This window comes from Stenella coeruleoalba, assembly GCF_951394435.1.
Source record: "Stenella coeruleoalba genome assembly, chromosome: 3".
Taxonomy (NCBI): domain Eukaryota; kingdom Metazoa; phylum Chordata; class Mammalia; order Artiodactyla; family Delphinidae; genus Stenella; species Stenella coeruleoalba.
The window spans coordinates 108933127-108950106 of NC_137148.1; the positions used below are offsets into that span (position 1 = coordinate 108933127).

At 53.3% G+C, this 16980-nt stretch overlaps 1 protein-coding gene across 14 annotated transcripts in view; it reads right to left on the reverse strand.

The window, feature by feature from the left end:
* Positions 1-16980, reverse strand: part of ACSL6 (acyl-CoA synthetase long chain family member 6) — a 66385-nt gene that overhangs the window by 34436 nt on the left and 14969 nt on the right. For 11 of the 14 annotated variants that reach the window (XR_013827601.1, XR_013827602.1, XM_079916817.1 and 8 more), the window contains 8 exons: positions 13557-13777; positions 10056-10170; positions 9297-9361; positions 8922-9023; positions 8319-8418; positions 7555-7733; positions 6500-6532; positions 5104-5155 (listed from right to left, as the gene is read on the reverse strand). Coding sequence is in view for 12 of the 14 variants with exons in the window: in XM_079916817.1 (XP_079772943.1) it covers positions 5104-5155; positions 6500-6532; positions 7555-7733; positions 8319-8418; positions 8922-9023; positions 9297-9361; positions 10056-10170; positions 13557-13777 (867 nt within the window). In the remaining 2 variants the exon portion in view is untranslated. Of the gene's footprint in view, positions 1-5103; positions 5156-6499; positions 6533-7554; positions 7734-8318; positions 8419-8921; positions 9024-9296; positions 9362-10055; positions 10171-13556; positions 13778-14414; positions 14548-16980 lie in introns of all 14 variants that reach the window. The other 3 variants (XM_079916822.1, XM_079916821.1, XM_079916816.1) reach the window with 2 other exon arrangements.

Sequence of the window (16980 nt, forward strand, 5' to 3'; positions counted from 1 at the left end):
GGAACCCTCTTGCACTGTTGGTGGGGACGTAAATTGATACAGCCACTATGGAGAACAGTATGGAGGTTCCTTAAAAAACTAAAAATAGCACTACCATACCACCCAGCAATCCCACTACTGGGCATATACCCTGAGCAAACCATAATTCAAAAAGAGTCATGTACCACAATGTTCACTGAAGCACTATTTACAGTAACCAGGACATGGAAGCAACCTAAGTGTCCATCGACAGATGAATGGATAAAGAAGATGTGGCACATATATACAATGGAATATTACCCAGCCATAAAAAGAAACGAAATTGAGTTATTTGGAGTGCGGTGGATGGACCTAGAGTCTGTCAAACAGAGTGAAGTAAGTTCGAAAGAGAAAGACAAATACCGTATGCTAACACATATATATGGAATCTAAAAAAAAAAAAAGAAAAATAGGTCATGAAGAACCTAGTGGCAGCACAGGAAAAAAGACACAGACCTACTAGAGAATGGACTTGAGGACACGAGGAAGGGGAAGGGGAAGCTGGGACAAAGTGAGAGAGTGACATGGTCATATATACACTTCCAAATGTAAAACCGATAGCTAGTGGGAAGCAGCTGTATAGCACAGGGAGATCAGCTTGGTGCTTTGTGACCACCTAGGGGGGTGGGATAGGGAGGGTGGGAGGGAGGGAGACGCAAGAGGGAGGAGATATGGGAACATATGTATATGTATAACTGATTCACTTTGTTATAAAAAAAAAAGAAATCATACAATATTTTGTGCCTTTTTTCTTTCGCTCAACATTAAGGTATATAATTTTCTATTTGTAGATATACCATTCTATTGCTGAAGGGTCATTTGAGTTGTTTCCAGACTTTGACTTTTCAAATCGTGTTGCTGGGAACATTATGGTGCATGCCTTTTGGTGACACAGCCAAGCTTCTTAAAAGAATTGTCAGGCTTCCCTGGTGGCGCAGTGGTTGAGAGTCCACCTGCCGATGCAGGGGACACGGGTTCGTGCCCCGGTCTGGGAAGATCCCACGTGCCGCGGAGCGGCTGGGCCTGTGAGCCATGGCCGCTGAGCCTGCACGTCCAGAGCCCGTGCTCCGCAACGGGAGAGGCCACAACAGTGAGAGGACCGCGTACCGCCAAAAAAAAAAAAAAAAAAAAAGAATTGTCCACACTTGCTGATTTGACATCCTTACCTCCCATCCACTCCTCAGTCCACCATAAACAGTTTCTGCTTCCAACCTCCCCTGTCTCAGGAGCACCAGCAGGTGTTTTTGTGGCAGCATCCTATGGGTACAGCTTAGCCATCGACAATGCTGACAGGTTCTATTCTCCTCTAGCCTCTCTGGCTGCTCCTGCTCAGCCTTTATTTGGAACTCCTACCCCCATCATTCCTCTCCTGTCAGGATTCCCAGGCCCTGCAACCAGACCTCTCTTTTCCTCAGTCGACTCTCCCTCAAAGAAACATTTTCTTTCTTGCCGCTGGTCCTCTGCACATGCTGTTTCCTTTGCTGAGAATGCCCTTCCTCCTCTTCTCCTCCAGCTGCCAATCCTTCAAGACTCTGCTTAGATTTGAAATCCTTTCTGTCCCGCTGTCCTGACCTCTGGGTGGCCTAGCACTCCATGTACCCTGGGATGCAGACCCTCGAGGCAGTGAACTGCCTCATGACATGAGCTGTGTGCTCATGAGGGCAGGGTCGTGTCTTGTCCATCCCTGTGTCCTCAGCCTCCAACACTAGGTCTGATGCATAGTGGATGCTCAATAAATGAGCTGAATGAATGAATCTACATAAATTAGAAAAAGAATGCTAAAAACCCATAGACTAAGAAGGATATGTTTTAAAAGACCACTGTAGGGACTTCCCTGGTGGTCCAGTGGTAAAGAATCTGCCTTACAATGCAGGGGACGTGGGTTCAATCCCACATGCCGCAGGGCAACTAAGCCCACGTGCCCTGGAGCCTGTGCCCCACAACTAGAGAAGAGAAAACCCACATGCCACAACTAAAGAGGAGACTGTGCACCACAACGAAAGATCCCGCATGCCTCAACTAAGACCCAATGCAGCCAAAAATATATAAAATAAATAAATAAATAATAAATAAATAATAAAATAAAAGACCACTGTATTTTCTTCTCTAGGAAGGGAGGGTAGCACATGAACGTGTAAAGATACATCTGAACTATCATTCATGGGGCCCAAGTCCCCAGACTGGGCTACATTATACCCACAAATTATCTTTTATTTGGAGAGGGCAGCTTGATTTCAGTCCAGCCGATGGTTATTCTGAAACGAACAACCAACCACACACCCACCCATTAGCCATCCCTGAGTACAGACAAACCCCAAGCTCTCACCTCCTCCAGGGCCTCCTTGGCCTAACTAGTGGCTCCAAAGCACTGGCCTATTCTGGGAATTTCCACAGATGTTTCCATCACACATCAAGAGAAAAATCTTCCCAGAATGATCCCACCAGAATCATGATTCAAATGTCAGATTCAGATCATATTTTCCATCTTTCCTCATTGAAAGAATGATGTGGCTCTTGATGAAGCTGACGCCAGGACACTTGTCATGGAAGGGAAGCTGTATCCACAGCTGTGATGTGCTGGACAAGAGGATGGCTACCAGAGGCACAGCACAGGCTTAGGCTAATGCCAAGGAAATCCACACGTGCAGCCAAGCAGGGTAACGTCAGGTAAGAGGCCTGCTCACTCCCCCAGCTCTGCCCTGGCACCAGCCACACCGCTGGAGTGAGAGGTTTGGGCACCAAATCACAACCTGTTTTCTAGCCTCCATACATTCTGCTTCCACCACATAGAGCCTGGGCAGGATGGCTCAGCTTCCGATTGAGACTCCATGGTCTGAAAAAGCACTGGACATGAGGCCTGCCCTCTGCAGCTAGGCAACAACACATTTCTGCATCATCAAGTTCTTTTCCAGATCCAGGGGCAGCAGCTGTGACTAACTGGCTCAGAAGATGTGGCATCTATATACAATGGAATATTACTCAGCCATAAAAAGAAACGAAATTGAGTTATTTGGAGTGAGGTGGATGGACCTAGAGTCTGTCATACAGAGTGAAGTAAGTCAGAAAGAGATAGACAAATACCGTATGCTAACACATATATATGGAATCTAAAAAAAAAAAAAGTTAATGAAGAACCTAGGGGTAAGACGGGAATAAAGACACAGACCTACTAGAGAATGGACTTGAGGATATGGGGATGGGGAAGGGTAAGCTGTGCCAAAGTGAGAGAGTGGCATGGACATATATACACTACCAAACGTAAGGTAGATAGCTAGTGGGAAGCAGCCGCATAGCACAGGGAGATCAGCTCGGTGCTTTGTGACCACCTAGAGGGGTGGGATAGGGAGGGTGGGAGGGAGGGAGACACAGGAGGGAAGAGATGTGGGAACAGATGTATAACTAATTCACTTTGTTATAAAGCAGAAACTAACACACCATTGTAAAGCAATTATACTCCAATAAAGATGTTTAAAAAAAAAAAAAAAAGCCAGGGGGCACTCTTGAACAGCAAGGGTCCAAAGCTAAAGGCCACAGTAGTGACCTGCCCCCAAACCCAGGGTGGAGGGACATGTCACCAAAATTTCACATTGTGAAACTCTTGACAAAAAGCAACAAAAACCTGAAGGGCATTTTTGAATTCTGGGCTGGCTCTGGATGTCAGCTCCTGGAAAGCAAAGGCTATGTTATTTATCTCCTGACAGGGTTTAGCAGTCAGGTGGAAATTCTCAGACCCACTTGAGTTAATGGCAAAAACCCACTCTGATTCAATAACATCATGTTTATCGTGATCTACCCACAAGGATTATCCTGCCTGCGGGGCTGGTCAAGGATCTGCCAACTGCCTTGGAGGCGCCATCTGTGGAAGGCGTGGGGGAACTCCAGGTCACTGCCCATCAAGAGCTATCATCAAGGTAGGCCAGCCCTAGGTCTGGAAAACAGGCTGGAACCTTCTTGCCTCTTCAGGCCGAGGGCAAGTGACTTCCCGAGTCATCAGATGAGATGAAGAGGCAGCAGTGGGGAGAGCACTGGGCTGTGAAATGGGAGAACAGGGCACAAGCCTCTGCCTCCAATTGCTGTTGGTGCCCCCTTGGATAGTCTCCACCCCACCTGCCTCACAGGTCGTGCTGAGGCCCCAGTGACACAGTGATAGGGTGAACGGGCCACTGCAGGCTGCAAAGTACTGTGCCTGTAGCCGTGGTCCTCAGGTGCGTTCTGCCTCCCCTAGGAAGCCTTCCTTGGCTGTTCGCACTGACACTGATGCACGTGTTCCTGTGTCAGCACTGGGCATGGACTGCATCATTTTCTCTCCCTGACAGCCTTGCCCACGGCATAGATCATCTGTGCAGATGATCTTGCCCCAGATCATCTGCACTGCCCTTTCACACACTTTCCCACCTCCAGCTTGGCACCTTTAACCACCCAGGTAAGAAACTGGGGACAGGGACTTCCCTGGTGGTCCAGCAGTTAAGACTCCGTGCTCCAATGCATGGGGGCCCGGGTTCTATCCCTGGTCAGGGAACTAGATCCCCCATGCTGCAACTGAAGATCCCGTGTGCCGTAACTAAGATCCAGCACAGACAAATAAATAAATATTAAAAAAAGAAAGAAAGAAAGAAACTGGGGACAGTGGTGGCAGGGGTTTAAGGGACCGGCTCATGGCCCCCCAGCAAGTGGTGGAGGTGGGACTTAAAACCAGGCTCTCAGACACCAAATCCCACACTCCTTCCCCAGTCCCTGACACAAAGTCCAGGCAGGGGCAGGAAAGCTGAGGAGTGAGAGCCCCTCCTCAGAGTAATGACGTGACCCAGCTGCCCAGCCCACCTCTGGCCCCAGCTCCAGGAAGTCTGTAGCACCCACCCCACCCCAGACACCCCCAGTCCACACCGTCCATTCACTTCCAGCTGCCCCACGTTGCCTCGCATTGGCCACTGGGAGCAGCAGGAAGGACCCAGTGTCTGGAGCCAGGCACAGGACAAGGCTCAGCCCATCCCACAGAGGGTGCCGGAGACATCTCAGTCACTCTGCCAAAGCTGCCAGGGAAGGGTGCAGGTGGCCCTGGCTGGTGGGCTAGGAGCCTCTGCTTACCTGTCGTGCCGCTTGTGAAACACACAATGGAGAGGTCACTGGGTTTCGGGGGCTGCAGAGGTGAGAAGAGGAGTGTGTTAAAGAGACCCAGTGTGCCCAGCCTGGGCTCCTCCACCAGCCAGCCCCTCGGAGCACACCCCCGTGTGTGCACTGTGTGAGGGTGCAGGCATGTGTCGGCACATGTGCACGGCCCTGCATGCTGTCATTGGAAAGGTGAGCAGGCAAGTCCCCAGGAAAGAGGAAGAAAAACCAAGGAAACCTAACCGGACATGGACGTCGATCGGTCCCACCAACCTCACACCTGCTCCTGCTGCCTCGCCTACTTGAGGCTGAGCTGAATTCTAATGGGATTGGGTTGCAGTGGCCATACCTAGGCCTCTATCAAAGATCTCACCGTTCTAGGGAATGTGATCCACTTCCTCCTTCCTTCCCACTTTCTCCCAAGTGTCTGGGTTTAGGCTTGGGAACGGAAAATGTAACCCAAGAACTGAGCTGCCCACTCTGTCACTAAGATTGCTCTGCATCAGGCCCTTGCCCTGGCACTGTGCACATAGTCCTGGGGTCACCAGGAGGAGCCCACCATGACCACTTGCATGTAGAGGATGGCTTCCCGGAGGAGGTGACATGAGTTGAGACTGAAGGACAAGCAAGATCTCTCCAGATGAAGTGACGGTGGGCATTCTGGGAGAGGAACCAGCCTGGGCACTGTCAGAGGCACAAGAGACAGCATGCTGCAGGGCCAGAGAGCAGGTCTCTAAGGCTGGGGCACAGTGTGTAGAGGTGGGGACACACCAGGGGCTACTCATGGTGAAGGGCCCTGGGAAGCAGGGATTGACCTGCTGAGGCCTGTGTGTGAGAAAGCTCACAGGCTGGTGAGAGCGGGAAGAGCTGAGCTGCAGAGGGAGCTGGAGGCAAGAGGCCTGGTTAGAAAGCTCACAGCCCCTACAAGACCCTCGCAGGGGCTGTGACCCTCCCTGGTGACTCGAGCCCAGGGAGGATCACTCGGGGCCGACACACAGAAAAGTTCAGAGAGCAAAGATGAACAAAGACAGCAGATGTTACAAGGGGTCCACTTCCGAGTCTGTTGCTGCTCCTGTCCATCCCATCCTCGGGAGAGACTGCTACGTCGAAAGGGAAAACATAAGACCTCCCAAAGAAAAAGTTACTGCAGACCCAAGGGTGTCCAGGATTGGTGGCCCTTTTATCTCCCTCCCAATGTCTGACTCCCGTTCCAGGTCGTCCTGGGTGCCCCAAGGGGACATTTTCTGAGTTGCTTATTAACACAGAGCTGCTACTCTGGCTCCTCTACTGAGCCTTGTGCACAGCGAGGGAGTCTGTGAGGACGTGCCCTGGACACCATAGTGCTCAGTCAAAACCTGCTGGCAGATGAGCTTACCACAGGAACGTGGTGATTCCGCTGGCCACAGTCCTGGAAGAGGAAAACACTGTTTTTAAATGCTCGAGAGTTCTAATCAATCAAAATAAACTCAGCACAGTATGCCCTGTTCCCGCGGCAAGCCCAGAGTCCCAGACTCCCTGCCCAGATGTGGCCCGTGCAGAGACACCACCTCAGCGGTCTCTCCTCAGATACACATCCAGGCCTTGGCCACCCATGCATCCCAGACAGCGGCCTGGGGCCCAGGAAGAGGCTAAGCACTGTGCACATGCACAAGGGGGAGACAGCCTGAGGGGCCCACGGTACGTCTAGACGCATGCTCAAGACACACTGGCTAGGTGACCCGGGCTTGCAACTAAGTGGTCAGGGCTGGAGGGGCAGATGGGAGCTGCCAGCTTAGGTGTGGCCCCTAAAGCCATGGAGGGGCACAGGCCCTCCATGGCTTTGTGGGTACATTTAAGAGCAGACAGGGAGACAGGAGGAAAAATGGAGGGCCCACAGGCCTAGATCCAGGAGGGCACAGTGGGGGTCAGCTGCTACTGAGCAAAAGGCCTCAGGCCCCGGAGGATGTCCTGGGTCACTCCAGCAGGCCATAAGCTGCCACCAGCCTAATGTCTCTGCGGAGGCCATGCAAAGGAGCATTGGTTCTGCTGGCTGCTGGGGGTCTGGGACACAACTGCAAGAACCTCTCCAAGACTTCTGGACCTCAGGTTTACTACAGTCCTCAGGCTCAGACAGGCTGGCTGTTAGCTGGAAATGAGGAGGCTCCGGAGGCTGTGGGGATAGCTCTGGGGCAGGCTGGCACCACCATCTACCTGTTGGTGCCTGTGTCACTAACTGTGCCAAATAACTGAGCCCATCTCAAAGAGGATGCCTGTGGGTACCAACCCCACTACCCACCACCAGCCCTTGTGAAGCCTGCCCTGTTTGAACCCTGACACACCCTAATGGCCCAAGACACCCATCCTAGGGCATAAGATGGGCAGATAACCAGCAGCTCTGGCTCAGTGGCCAACCAGCTGTGGCCAGGAAACAGCCCAGAAGCAGACCCTCACCTCCACAGCCTGCATGGACTTAACGACCACCCCGCAGTCTTGCCCTCTGTCTTTCAAAGCTTCCTCAAATGGTTCCATGAGGATGATCAGCTTGAGCCCTGGTGTCTCCTTCCTCTCCACGTGCTCCAGCAGAACCACGGCTTTCTGAGGTTTATCCACGATCACAGTGCTGATGTCGGCTGCAGGGACCACCAAGGAGAGTCAGGCTGTGCGGGCACAGGCTGTGACCGTGGGCAGCACATGCCAGGCAGTGGAACCATGGGCTGTGTGTGCCACATGATAAGCTTGTGTGTAAATAAATACATACGACAGGCCATGTGGGACATGTATTGTGTCCAGAGGAAAGTGCACAGAGCCTGGATGGAGCCAAGGGCAGAAGACCAGGGAGTCTCCCGGGGTAGATTCCAAGCATTCTTTTTCTTCAGGCTCAGCCCCCATCGTCCCTGGTCTGTTTGAGATATTTACCACCCCACAGCATCTTCCTCAAGCTGAAGTGAACTCAGAGGGTTGGCAGCCCTACGTGGAGGCTGGTACAGAGTCTCCTTCTTGGCAGCCCTACCCTGTGGAAGGAGCCTTTGGGTGAAGTCCAACTGGGGACAGCTGGACTCAGGAAGCCAACTCAAGGGCCAAAGTGGAAGCCCCCAGCGTTCTCTGAGAGCAGAAGCAAAGTACTTACTAGTGTCAAACAATCAGCAGAAGCTGAAAAGGGCTGGGAGGAGGAGGTGGGGCTGGCTGCCGGGGCAGGAGTGGGCGGCTGGGCTCACCTGTGTCGATGATGTAGCGGATTGCCCCTGGGCCCAGGGTGTCATAGAGCGGGACCACCACCATAGAGTATGTGTAGCAGGCAAGCTCCGCGATGATCCACTGTGGAGACACACAGGTTGGGGGGAAGGGGGGGAGCACAGAGCAGACAGCAGGGCTGCACTGCCCTCAGGCCTTAGGCACGGGGCTCCCTGATCGGGGTCCTGTGCCGAGAGCGCTCCGCACAAGGCAAGGGATCCATAAAGCTGACCCGTTGGGCCTGCTCCCCCACGTTCTTCTAGACTTGCTTGCCCCAGGGAATTACGGGACTCAAAATAACCCCAGGCCCACCTCCGGGGTTTGCATGGCCTTCTTCCCCAGATCCTTCTTCCCCCATGGCTCAGGGAGCCACTGTTTGGACAGCTAGGTAGGGTGTGGATAGAACTTGGCTGGAATGTCCAGCCCTGATGAGGGACAGAGCCAAGGGAGTGGGGGATGGCATGGACCAACAGTCTCCAGTTTTCCTCTTGTCCCAGGCCCTACAGACAGCGGGAGCAGGGCTGTTCTACGGTACCCAAGCTTGTGTTCCACTGATGCCTCTAAAACCAGTTAAGGCAGGTGCTCACCTCTGGTCGATTTTGTGCAAAAATGCCGATAAACTGATCTGTACACGGTTTACAATTGTGCTGGAGAAGTCCAGACCCTAGAAATTCAGCCCTGTCGGCCACCTGCACACAAACATGGGGCAGTGATGGGAAAGCAAGGACTCTTCAGCAGGGAAGGGAGATCCCCAGGTGGGATTTCTAAGGTCTGATGGAGCTCCCCAACTCCCTACTCAGTGATGCTGGAAGTCCTGAGAGGCTGCTGCCTGGAGTTTGGCAGACAGTCCAGGCAAGGAAAAAAGTGACTCTCTGAGAGCCTCCAGGGTGCCCACAAGCCCCCCGACCCAAGTGCCAGGTCTGTGTGGGTGGACAGGGTGGGGCCTGTCTTCTATTACTCACCTCCTGGTAGGACAGCCACTGATAAGGCTTCTTGGGATTCCTGAAGCCAAGACAGGGTCCATTCCCTACATAGAGATAAGCAGGCCTTGTGCCAGGGAGGAGGGCAGGGTGTGGGAGCCACTGAACCTGCCCATCAGACACCTGGATCAATATCCCATCCTGGGAGGCGGTCCATGGGCCAAATGAACTGCTCCCCAGCTGTCTGTCTAACCTGCTGAAGTCCAAGAAGGCCTAAAGTGCACAAGCATGGCATCTCCCCAGGGAGATCAGGAAGGCCCAGGAATGGGAACTGACACAGCGCTAGTTCCCACAATGACCTGTGTGATGCAGCCCCAAGAAGACATGGAGACCTGGGGGCCACTGGCCAGAGGTGGCAGTTTGCCTCTCTGTGACAACTCCCTTCACCCCACGCCATGGGTCACCCAGACATCTCGGAGGCTCAGGTTCAGAACCATGCCAGTCAGTAGCCTGCGAGTTCAAGGCTCACGAGGGGCTGCAAATAGGAGATATAGAATATGAGCAAAGAGACCGCTTAAGGTCAGCAGTTCTCAAGGCTGTAATAAAGCTGAGGTCAGCCCTTGGGCCTCATAATGCAGCTACTCGTCTGACTGGGTGGCAGGAGGGCCAAGAATGGCTTCTCTCATCTGAACCTGGGCGCGACTCACCTGCCATACCCCTGGAACCATGCTTGCTCACCCACACCCTTGCACCTGCTCAACCCCTGCCACAGCCCTTCCACACCCCCATGGCCCCTCTCACCTGAGATGCTAAGTCCACGGCGGAACACCTCGTACATGGTCCTGGCATCGTCATAGTAGTGGGTGAGCAGTTGAGGGCCATCCCCTATCACGGATCGCCGGGCCCCACCACTGTCCTATGAGCCAAGCACAGGCCAGAGAAGCTGGCTGATGCAGGCAGGCAGGGGTATCAGGAGAGGGCACCAGCATGCACCAGGCTGTACATGGCTTGGATACACACCTGGGCCACGTAGTTGGAGCTGGGACACACTCTGTGTGCACTCACACACATGGCCTACACGCACCTGGGCTGTACACACACAAACTCCACACACATTCATGTACACGTGGCTTGTACACACTGGACCTGTATGCATCCACACTCAAACAGGGGTGGCTCATGCCCAGGGGCCCAGTACACTGGTCTCCCACACACATACACACATACAGCACCCACACACCAGGCAGCATACACTAAATGCCCAGAATCTTCAGTTACTGTTCATACGCACCCGTGGTTCACTCATACAGCAGAGTGGGGAGTGTTGGCTAGTCAGGCTGCCCCTGCATCAGGACCAACCTGCAAAGGTGTTGCTGCTATGCACGTAGGTTAAGAATCATTTGGGAGCTGTCTTTAGCTAAGAAGGCTCCCATCCATCATTCACATAACAGTGTGATGAGTTTGAGGACTGGCTGGGAAAAGAGGCCTAGAAGGCGGTGGAGGGAATGGCGTAGCAGATGCCCGGGCCCTCAGTGGTATGGATCCAGAGTGGGACTGTAGCAAACACCATCTGTGCTGGGGGGCGGGGGAAAGGAGCTGGGCTTCTCCTGCCTCTTTCCCTTCCACATGCCAGCCCTCCTCAGGCTCCCCAAACCCAGAACTCTGCAGTATCACGGCTCCACCTCTTCTCTGAGCACTATTTGGGCTGCACTGGGCTGGCCCATGGTCTGCTACCCCTCTTGGAACATCAGGTCTGAGGAAAAATGTGACAGCCACAGAGCCAACAGCCAAACTCAAAACCACAGGCAGCACTCAGCTGTTGTGCAGTGGAAAGTTCTGTTTGGCCAGTGCTTCCTGAGCACCAGGCCCATGCAGGACCTCTGTGGGAATCTGGGGACAGATACAGTCAGACCTGGTTAGCATTCAGGGGGACAGAAATGAGACAGCAAGAGACTGTGTGCCAGCGACAGAAGGGGCTCAGTGGGCAGGTATGTCAGAGAGTGGCCGCTGAGCTGGGTTTTGAAGGATACAAAGAGGGGGCTTCCCTGATGGCGCACTGGTTACGAATCCGCCCGCCAATGCAGGGGACACGGGTCCGAGCCCTGGTCTGGGAAGATTCCACATGCCGCGGAGCAACTAAGCCCGTGCGCCACAACTACAGAGCCTGTGCTCTAGAGCCCGCAAGCCAAAACTACTGAGCCCATGCGCCACAACTACTGAAGCCCGTGCTCCGCAACAAGAGGAGCCACCGCAATGAGAAGCCCTCGCACTGCAACGAAGAGTAGCCCCCGCTCGCCACAACTAGAGAAAGCCCGCGCGCAGCAACAAAGACCCAACACAGCCAAAATAAATTAATTAATTAAATAAGGAAAGAAATAGAAAAAAATTTTTTTAAAAAATAAAAGGGTTTACTGGGAAGAATGAAGAACAAGGAATGGCGGTTTCACCAGAGGCAACAGGGAGTGCAAACACATGGGGCAGGAGGCACCTGGGAGACTGTAGGCAATTCGTGCCACTCCAAGTGGAAAATGGAGGAGGCCAGAGAGGCTGCAGATCAAGGTGAGGAGTCTGAGCTTTAGGTTGAGGGCAACGGGGAGCAGGGAAGGATTTTAAGCCAGGGTGAGTGACATGATATGAATTGTTTCCTACCGTGTAGCACACAGAGTAAATGCTACCAGGCCCTCTATGATCTGGGTCCCTCTTACCTCTCTCATCTCATTTCCTACCACTCTCTCCTTTCCTCCTTCACTATAGTCACTCCAGATTCCTACACTCCAGGGGGACGAAGCAAGGGAGGGCTCCATCCTCCCCAGGAAGGGAGACCTTAGCTGTGTCCATGCCCTGTCCTCCCAGCCAGACCCGTGAGGCGACTCACTCTGTGGCGCTCAACCTGACCCCATCCAGACCACTGTCACCTCCAGCCCAGAAGCCCCAGTTGCCTCCTCATGCCTGCCCCTGCCAAAGCCACAGCAAAAACGGGCCCTGTCTCTCCTACTACTGACAGCCTCAAATAAATCCAGGCTGTCCATCTCCAAGGGTCCCTGCCCAGTTAATGGGGCTTTGTCCTTGCTGGCCTCTCCAGATGAGTTGTAACTGTAAGCTTACCAAAAATAATTCATCTTAGTGCTTTCTCTGCATCACCTCACCAAATCCTTACCATAACTTTAGGAAGCAGATACTCTTTTTATTGCCCACTTGACACATGAGGAAACTGAGGCTCAGAGAGTTAAGAAACAGCCGAGGACCATCAGGCTAGTAAGAGGCACGGCCAGCCTGCAAACCCACGGCTGCTGGTAACCACAGGCTACTGACGCATCCACAGCCCCTCTCCACCTCCCAGCCACACCACATGAATCGCCATTTCCCAAAGGCACCAGGTGTGTTATCACACACTCTCACCTCTGCACACATCATTCCCTCTGCTGGAAAAATGCCCTAAAGATCCCAGCCCTATCTTGACCTGAGTCCTCTCCCACCAGGCCAAACTCTGTCATGCTTTTGATCGGTACCTGCACGACATACCATCGAGAGCAAAAGCAAGGTGCTGCACAGTGTATGCGGTATGTTATCCTTTTAAAAGGTGGGCAGACATCTATACATCTGCTCGTGGACAACTGCTAACACAATTCTCAGGGGGAGAGAACTTAGAGGCAAGGGGAAGAAGGTGGAAGCTTTTCAGTCTATGTCATTTGGTTGCTTTTGAACTGTGTGACTATATTATCTATTCAAAATAAATGGAATTAAAGTTCTTTAAAAAGGCAAAATAAACTCCATAAACTTAAGAAAGAAATCTTACTGGTCCTTCTAGACAGAGCCTGGAACACCCTTGTCCAGGCTGGGCCACCATCCCTTCTTCCCTCAGTGGCTCTACCTGTGAGTCCATGTGCTCTGGGAGGGCAGGGCCCTGGGTGGGCTCAGCTCTGGGTCCCAGTTCCAGACCAGGGTTGGGCACAGGGAGAATCTGGGAGGGAATTTACCTGGCAGCCCCTTGAGCACATGCTTAGACCGCCTACTGAGGCAGCGTAAGCCAAGGCCCCCTACCCAAGAAGCAGGCAAACCAGAGGCCCAGGGCAAAGCCAAGGTCAGTCTCTGCCCAGGCTTTAGTTACTGGGAGAGGCAGAAGGAGAATCTAGTAGGAGAGCCTGCCCAGGGCCACTTCTGGGCTTACTGGCTGGCTGCCGGGAGAAACGGAGATTCTCTGGGCCATTTGAGGTCAAATAAGCCACAGTTTGGCTTCTTCCTTCAAGATGCCTGTCCCCCGCCTACTACTTCCCACAGCCCAATTGCTCACACCCTGCTCACCTCCACCTCCTCTGACTGCATCAGGAGATTGCACGGTGGTTGCAAGGCCTTTGGCCGGTGAGTGAACCAGTAGGCGAGGATGGCAGCCAGTGCACCCATACTCACGAGGGTGGTGGCTGAGAGGCTGCGGAAAAACTGGCCCAAGTCGCCTAGCTCGGGCAGCCGCAGCATCCTCAGGATCTCCTGAGTCTGCATCTTCTCCAGAAGCGAGAGGATGAACTCTGCAGGAAACAAGAGGCAGGTGAAGGAGGAGCCCTGACAGGAGGCAAGGGAGCAGTCCTGGGCCTCTCCTCCCACCTGTCTTGTGTCACAGGCGACACACTGATCTTGGCCAGGCCTCGAGCGAGTTGGGGTACACAGGCTCCTGGTGCAACACAGTGTATCCTGAAAGCTGGGTGCCTGGAAGGGCCTTTCCCGGTGACAGGCCAGAGAGCCCTTAGCAGTCATACCTGACAGTCAGACATCCGGCCCAGTTTTCCTGAGAAACATACACTCAGGCCCTGGGCCCTGCCTGACACGTACTTCCACATCTTTCAGGAATAGAGCGCGTGTTCTGACAGCTCTGGAGTTAACACCTCCTGAGCCCTAGGGCCCGGGTGTACTGCCTCTCCTGTGTGGTCACAGAATTTTGCTTATCCTTGCTCCTGCGATATGGACTGGACAGAGGGGCAGCAGGTGTGCCTAGCACAGTGCCCAGAACGACAGGGGGTGAAGGGATGCAAACTCCTTCCACTCCACCTCAAAGCTGCCAGCACCAGGCTCTCACCCTAAGGGACCCAGAGAAAGCAAGGTGGCAGAGCCCACAGAACAGCCCTGACAGACACTTCCTGCCCCCGAGATCTGAGGACAATGACCTACCTGACAAGGGTCCAGTGGATGACACACAGCAGAGTCCCCTTAGGCCCACATCCTGGCCCACCATGGGGTCTCCTTGAAGAAAAGTTGGAGCCAAAGGCCTGCCAGCGCCAGAGGTAATGCTGGGGCCATCTTTCTGAGGAATAGCAGAGATCCCAAGAGCAGCCAGGGTGAGGTCCGGGCATTGTTCTCTGACCCCAGACTGCACTGCAGCTCTGCACCACCCCAGACCAAGACCCAAGAAGAAGAGCTAGCCCCACCATTAACTAGGCCTGTGTTGTCCTCCCTGGGATCCCATCTGCTAATGTCCAGAGGAAAAAGGAGGTGCCAGAGGGGAGCAGGAGGTAAGCTGGTGGGAAGGGAAAGGAATGAAGGCTCGGAGAGAAAGGGCTCAGCAAAGTGCTGTGTGCACTCCTAGGGGTAACGAGAATCCCTCATGACATTGCATATGGTGGTCTGGGTGCCACGCTCACCCACTGCAGTCCAAGTGGACACAGTGGGCCTACAGGGGCATATGGAGGATGCCCTGAGGTGGGCAGTGGGAGCTTTTCGGTGAGAAGCACTGGTGACTGAATTTGGTTCAAAGAGGGAAGTCCCCAAGTGCTACCATGTCCTCCTGTTAGCTGCTAAGTGAAGTAGTGTTGGCAGAACAGACACATGACCGGCAGGGCTCAGGGGTCTGTCTGCACTTTGCCTAGGACTGAGGAAGGTAGCCAGGGAGGGCCAGCTGGATACTTTATCCCCACTGGGGCCTTCTTGGTGCTACTGTCCACCTGAAGGGCCTAAAGCTAGAAGTGCTGTATGACACCTATAGGTCTGCCAGCTCAATGAGGATTGTGTGGGCTCCAGGCTGACAGTCACTGGCCTTCCATCCCCAACCTTTGGGAGCATGGCTGTTGTTTTCCTTCTTGGGAAAGAATGAGAAACCCAACAACAGCTACTCTGCAGCCACGGGATATGAGCCAAACAGCAATTTTGAGAAGAGAGAAGAGAGGTCTGCTGAACTCCCAATAAGTGGCATTTGTGCTGAACTGTAACATCACCACACCAAAAATAAGGTCAAGGCTGTGCAAAGCCATTGTAGAGAAAGCAGGCAAAGCTCCAGAGTTCAAGTCCCTTCTCCTGCACTTATGAGCTATGCTAGGTCGAGCACACCCCACTTCTTTAGACCTCTTCTTCCCCATCTTTAAAATGGGGACATTATCACTCAGGCATGTAAAGCTCCTCATACTGGATCTAGCATAGGTGGAGGCATGCTGGGACTAAAGAGATGGCTAGAGGTATGCCTGTCAGACCAAGGAGGCTGCTCAGTCCAGGTAGGAATAACCACTGGACAGAGGTGGCCGAATCCAGGTAGTACGGACCCACAGGAGTTTATGCTCTACAGATGGCACGACAGGCTGTCTGAGTCCGGGGAACATTCGTCAACCACCTGCAGGCTCTGGGTGAGAGAAGTGAGCCCCCAGCCAGCCAGAGCATTCTCACTGAGTCCCTGAGGCGGAGATCCAGTTTTACCAGCAGCCTCCTTGAACGGGATCAGTTTTGAGGCCATCCCACAGGAACAAACCACTCCTGGCATACTGGTCAAATTAAGGTTCTGCATCAGCAGAGGGCAGGCTATGGACCGCAGTGAATTCACCAAGGAAAACTGCTCTGGGGAAGACGCTTGGCAGGAGGCCAGCTGGCTTTCCTAGGAGATTTACTTCCTTAAGCTGCAAATGGCAGACTAAGTCACAGCCAGGCCCATCAGATAAACGACTCACTACATAGTGGAAAATCTAGATATGCCCACCAGCTCCTGGGGTGAGCTCTGAGAGCTGAGTGAGGTTTCCTCTAATGGACTGAACTGACTCCATGGGCTAGGAAGCCAAGGCCCAAGAAGTCCTGGCTCAGCTCTAAGGCTCAAGTACGTGGTCCCAAAAGTTTTAGAGAAAACCCCGGAAGGATGCCTTACTACCTCCAGTCCCCAGCCCTTGGCAGTTGCTCACAGGCCCTAAGCTACAGGCGAAAGTGGGCACTGGCTGCAATGCTGGGGTTGTCACAGAGCACAGACAAGAATGGCCAAGGCATCCACCCACCCACCCATCCACCTACCCATTCACCTAGCAGACTCTCCTATGGCCTCTGCTCTGAGCTAGCTCAGTGCTGGGCACTGGGACAAGCCAGATGTGGGCTTGCCCACAATCTTACGGGGCAAATACATGAGGCAGTGGGCAGTGCCGTGAGTGCCGTTTGGGCTGTGCATGGGGAACCAGAGAAGATGCCCAACTCGGGTACGGAGAGTCAGGGCAGGCTTCTGGCAGGAAGTGGTATTGATGCTGAGACTGAAGGATAAAGAGGAAAGGGTGTCCCAAGCAGAGGGAAGCAAATATGCAAAGGTTGGAGCTGAGGGAGACCATGGAGCACTTAGCAAACTATATATTCTCTCAGGAAATAAAGTCTTGAGCCCATGAAATCTTGTACGAGGGTCAGTGCCACAAGTCTGAGGCTGGTTTCCCAGATGTGCAGAGCTTTCGGCCATCACCAAAGTATCACAGTTTCCAGGAGAGGGAAGAAGAGAACTTGCCTA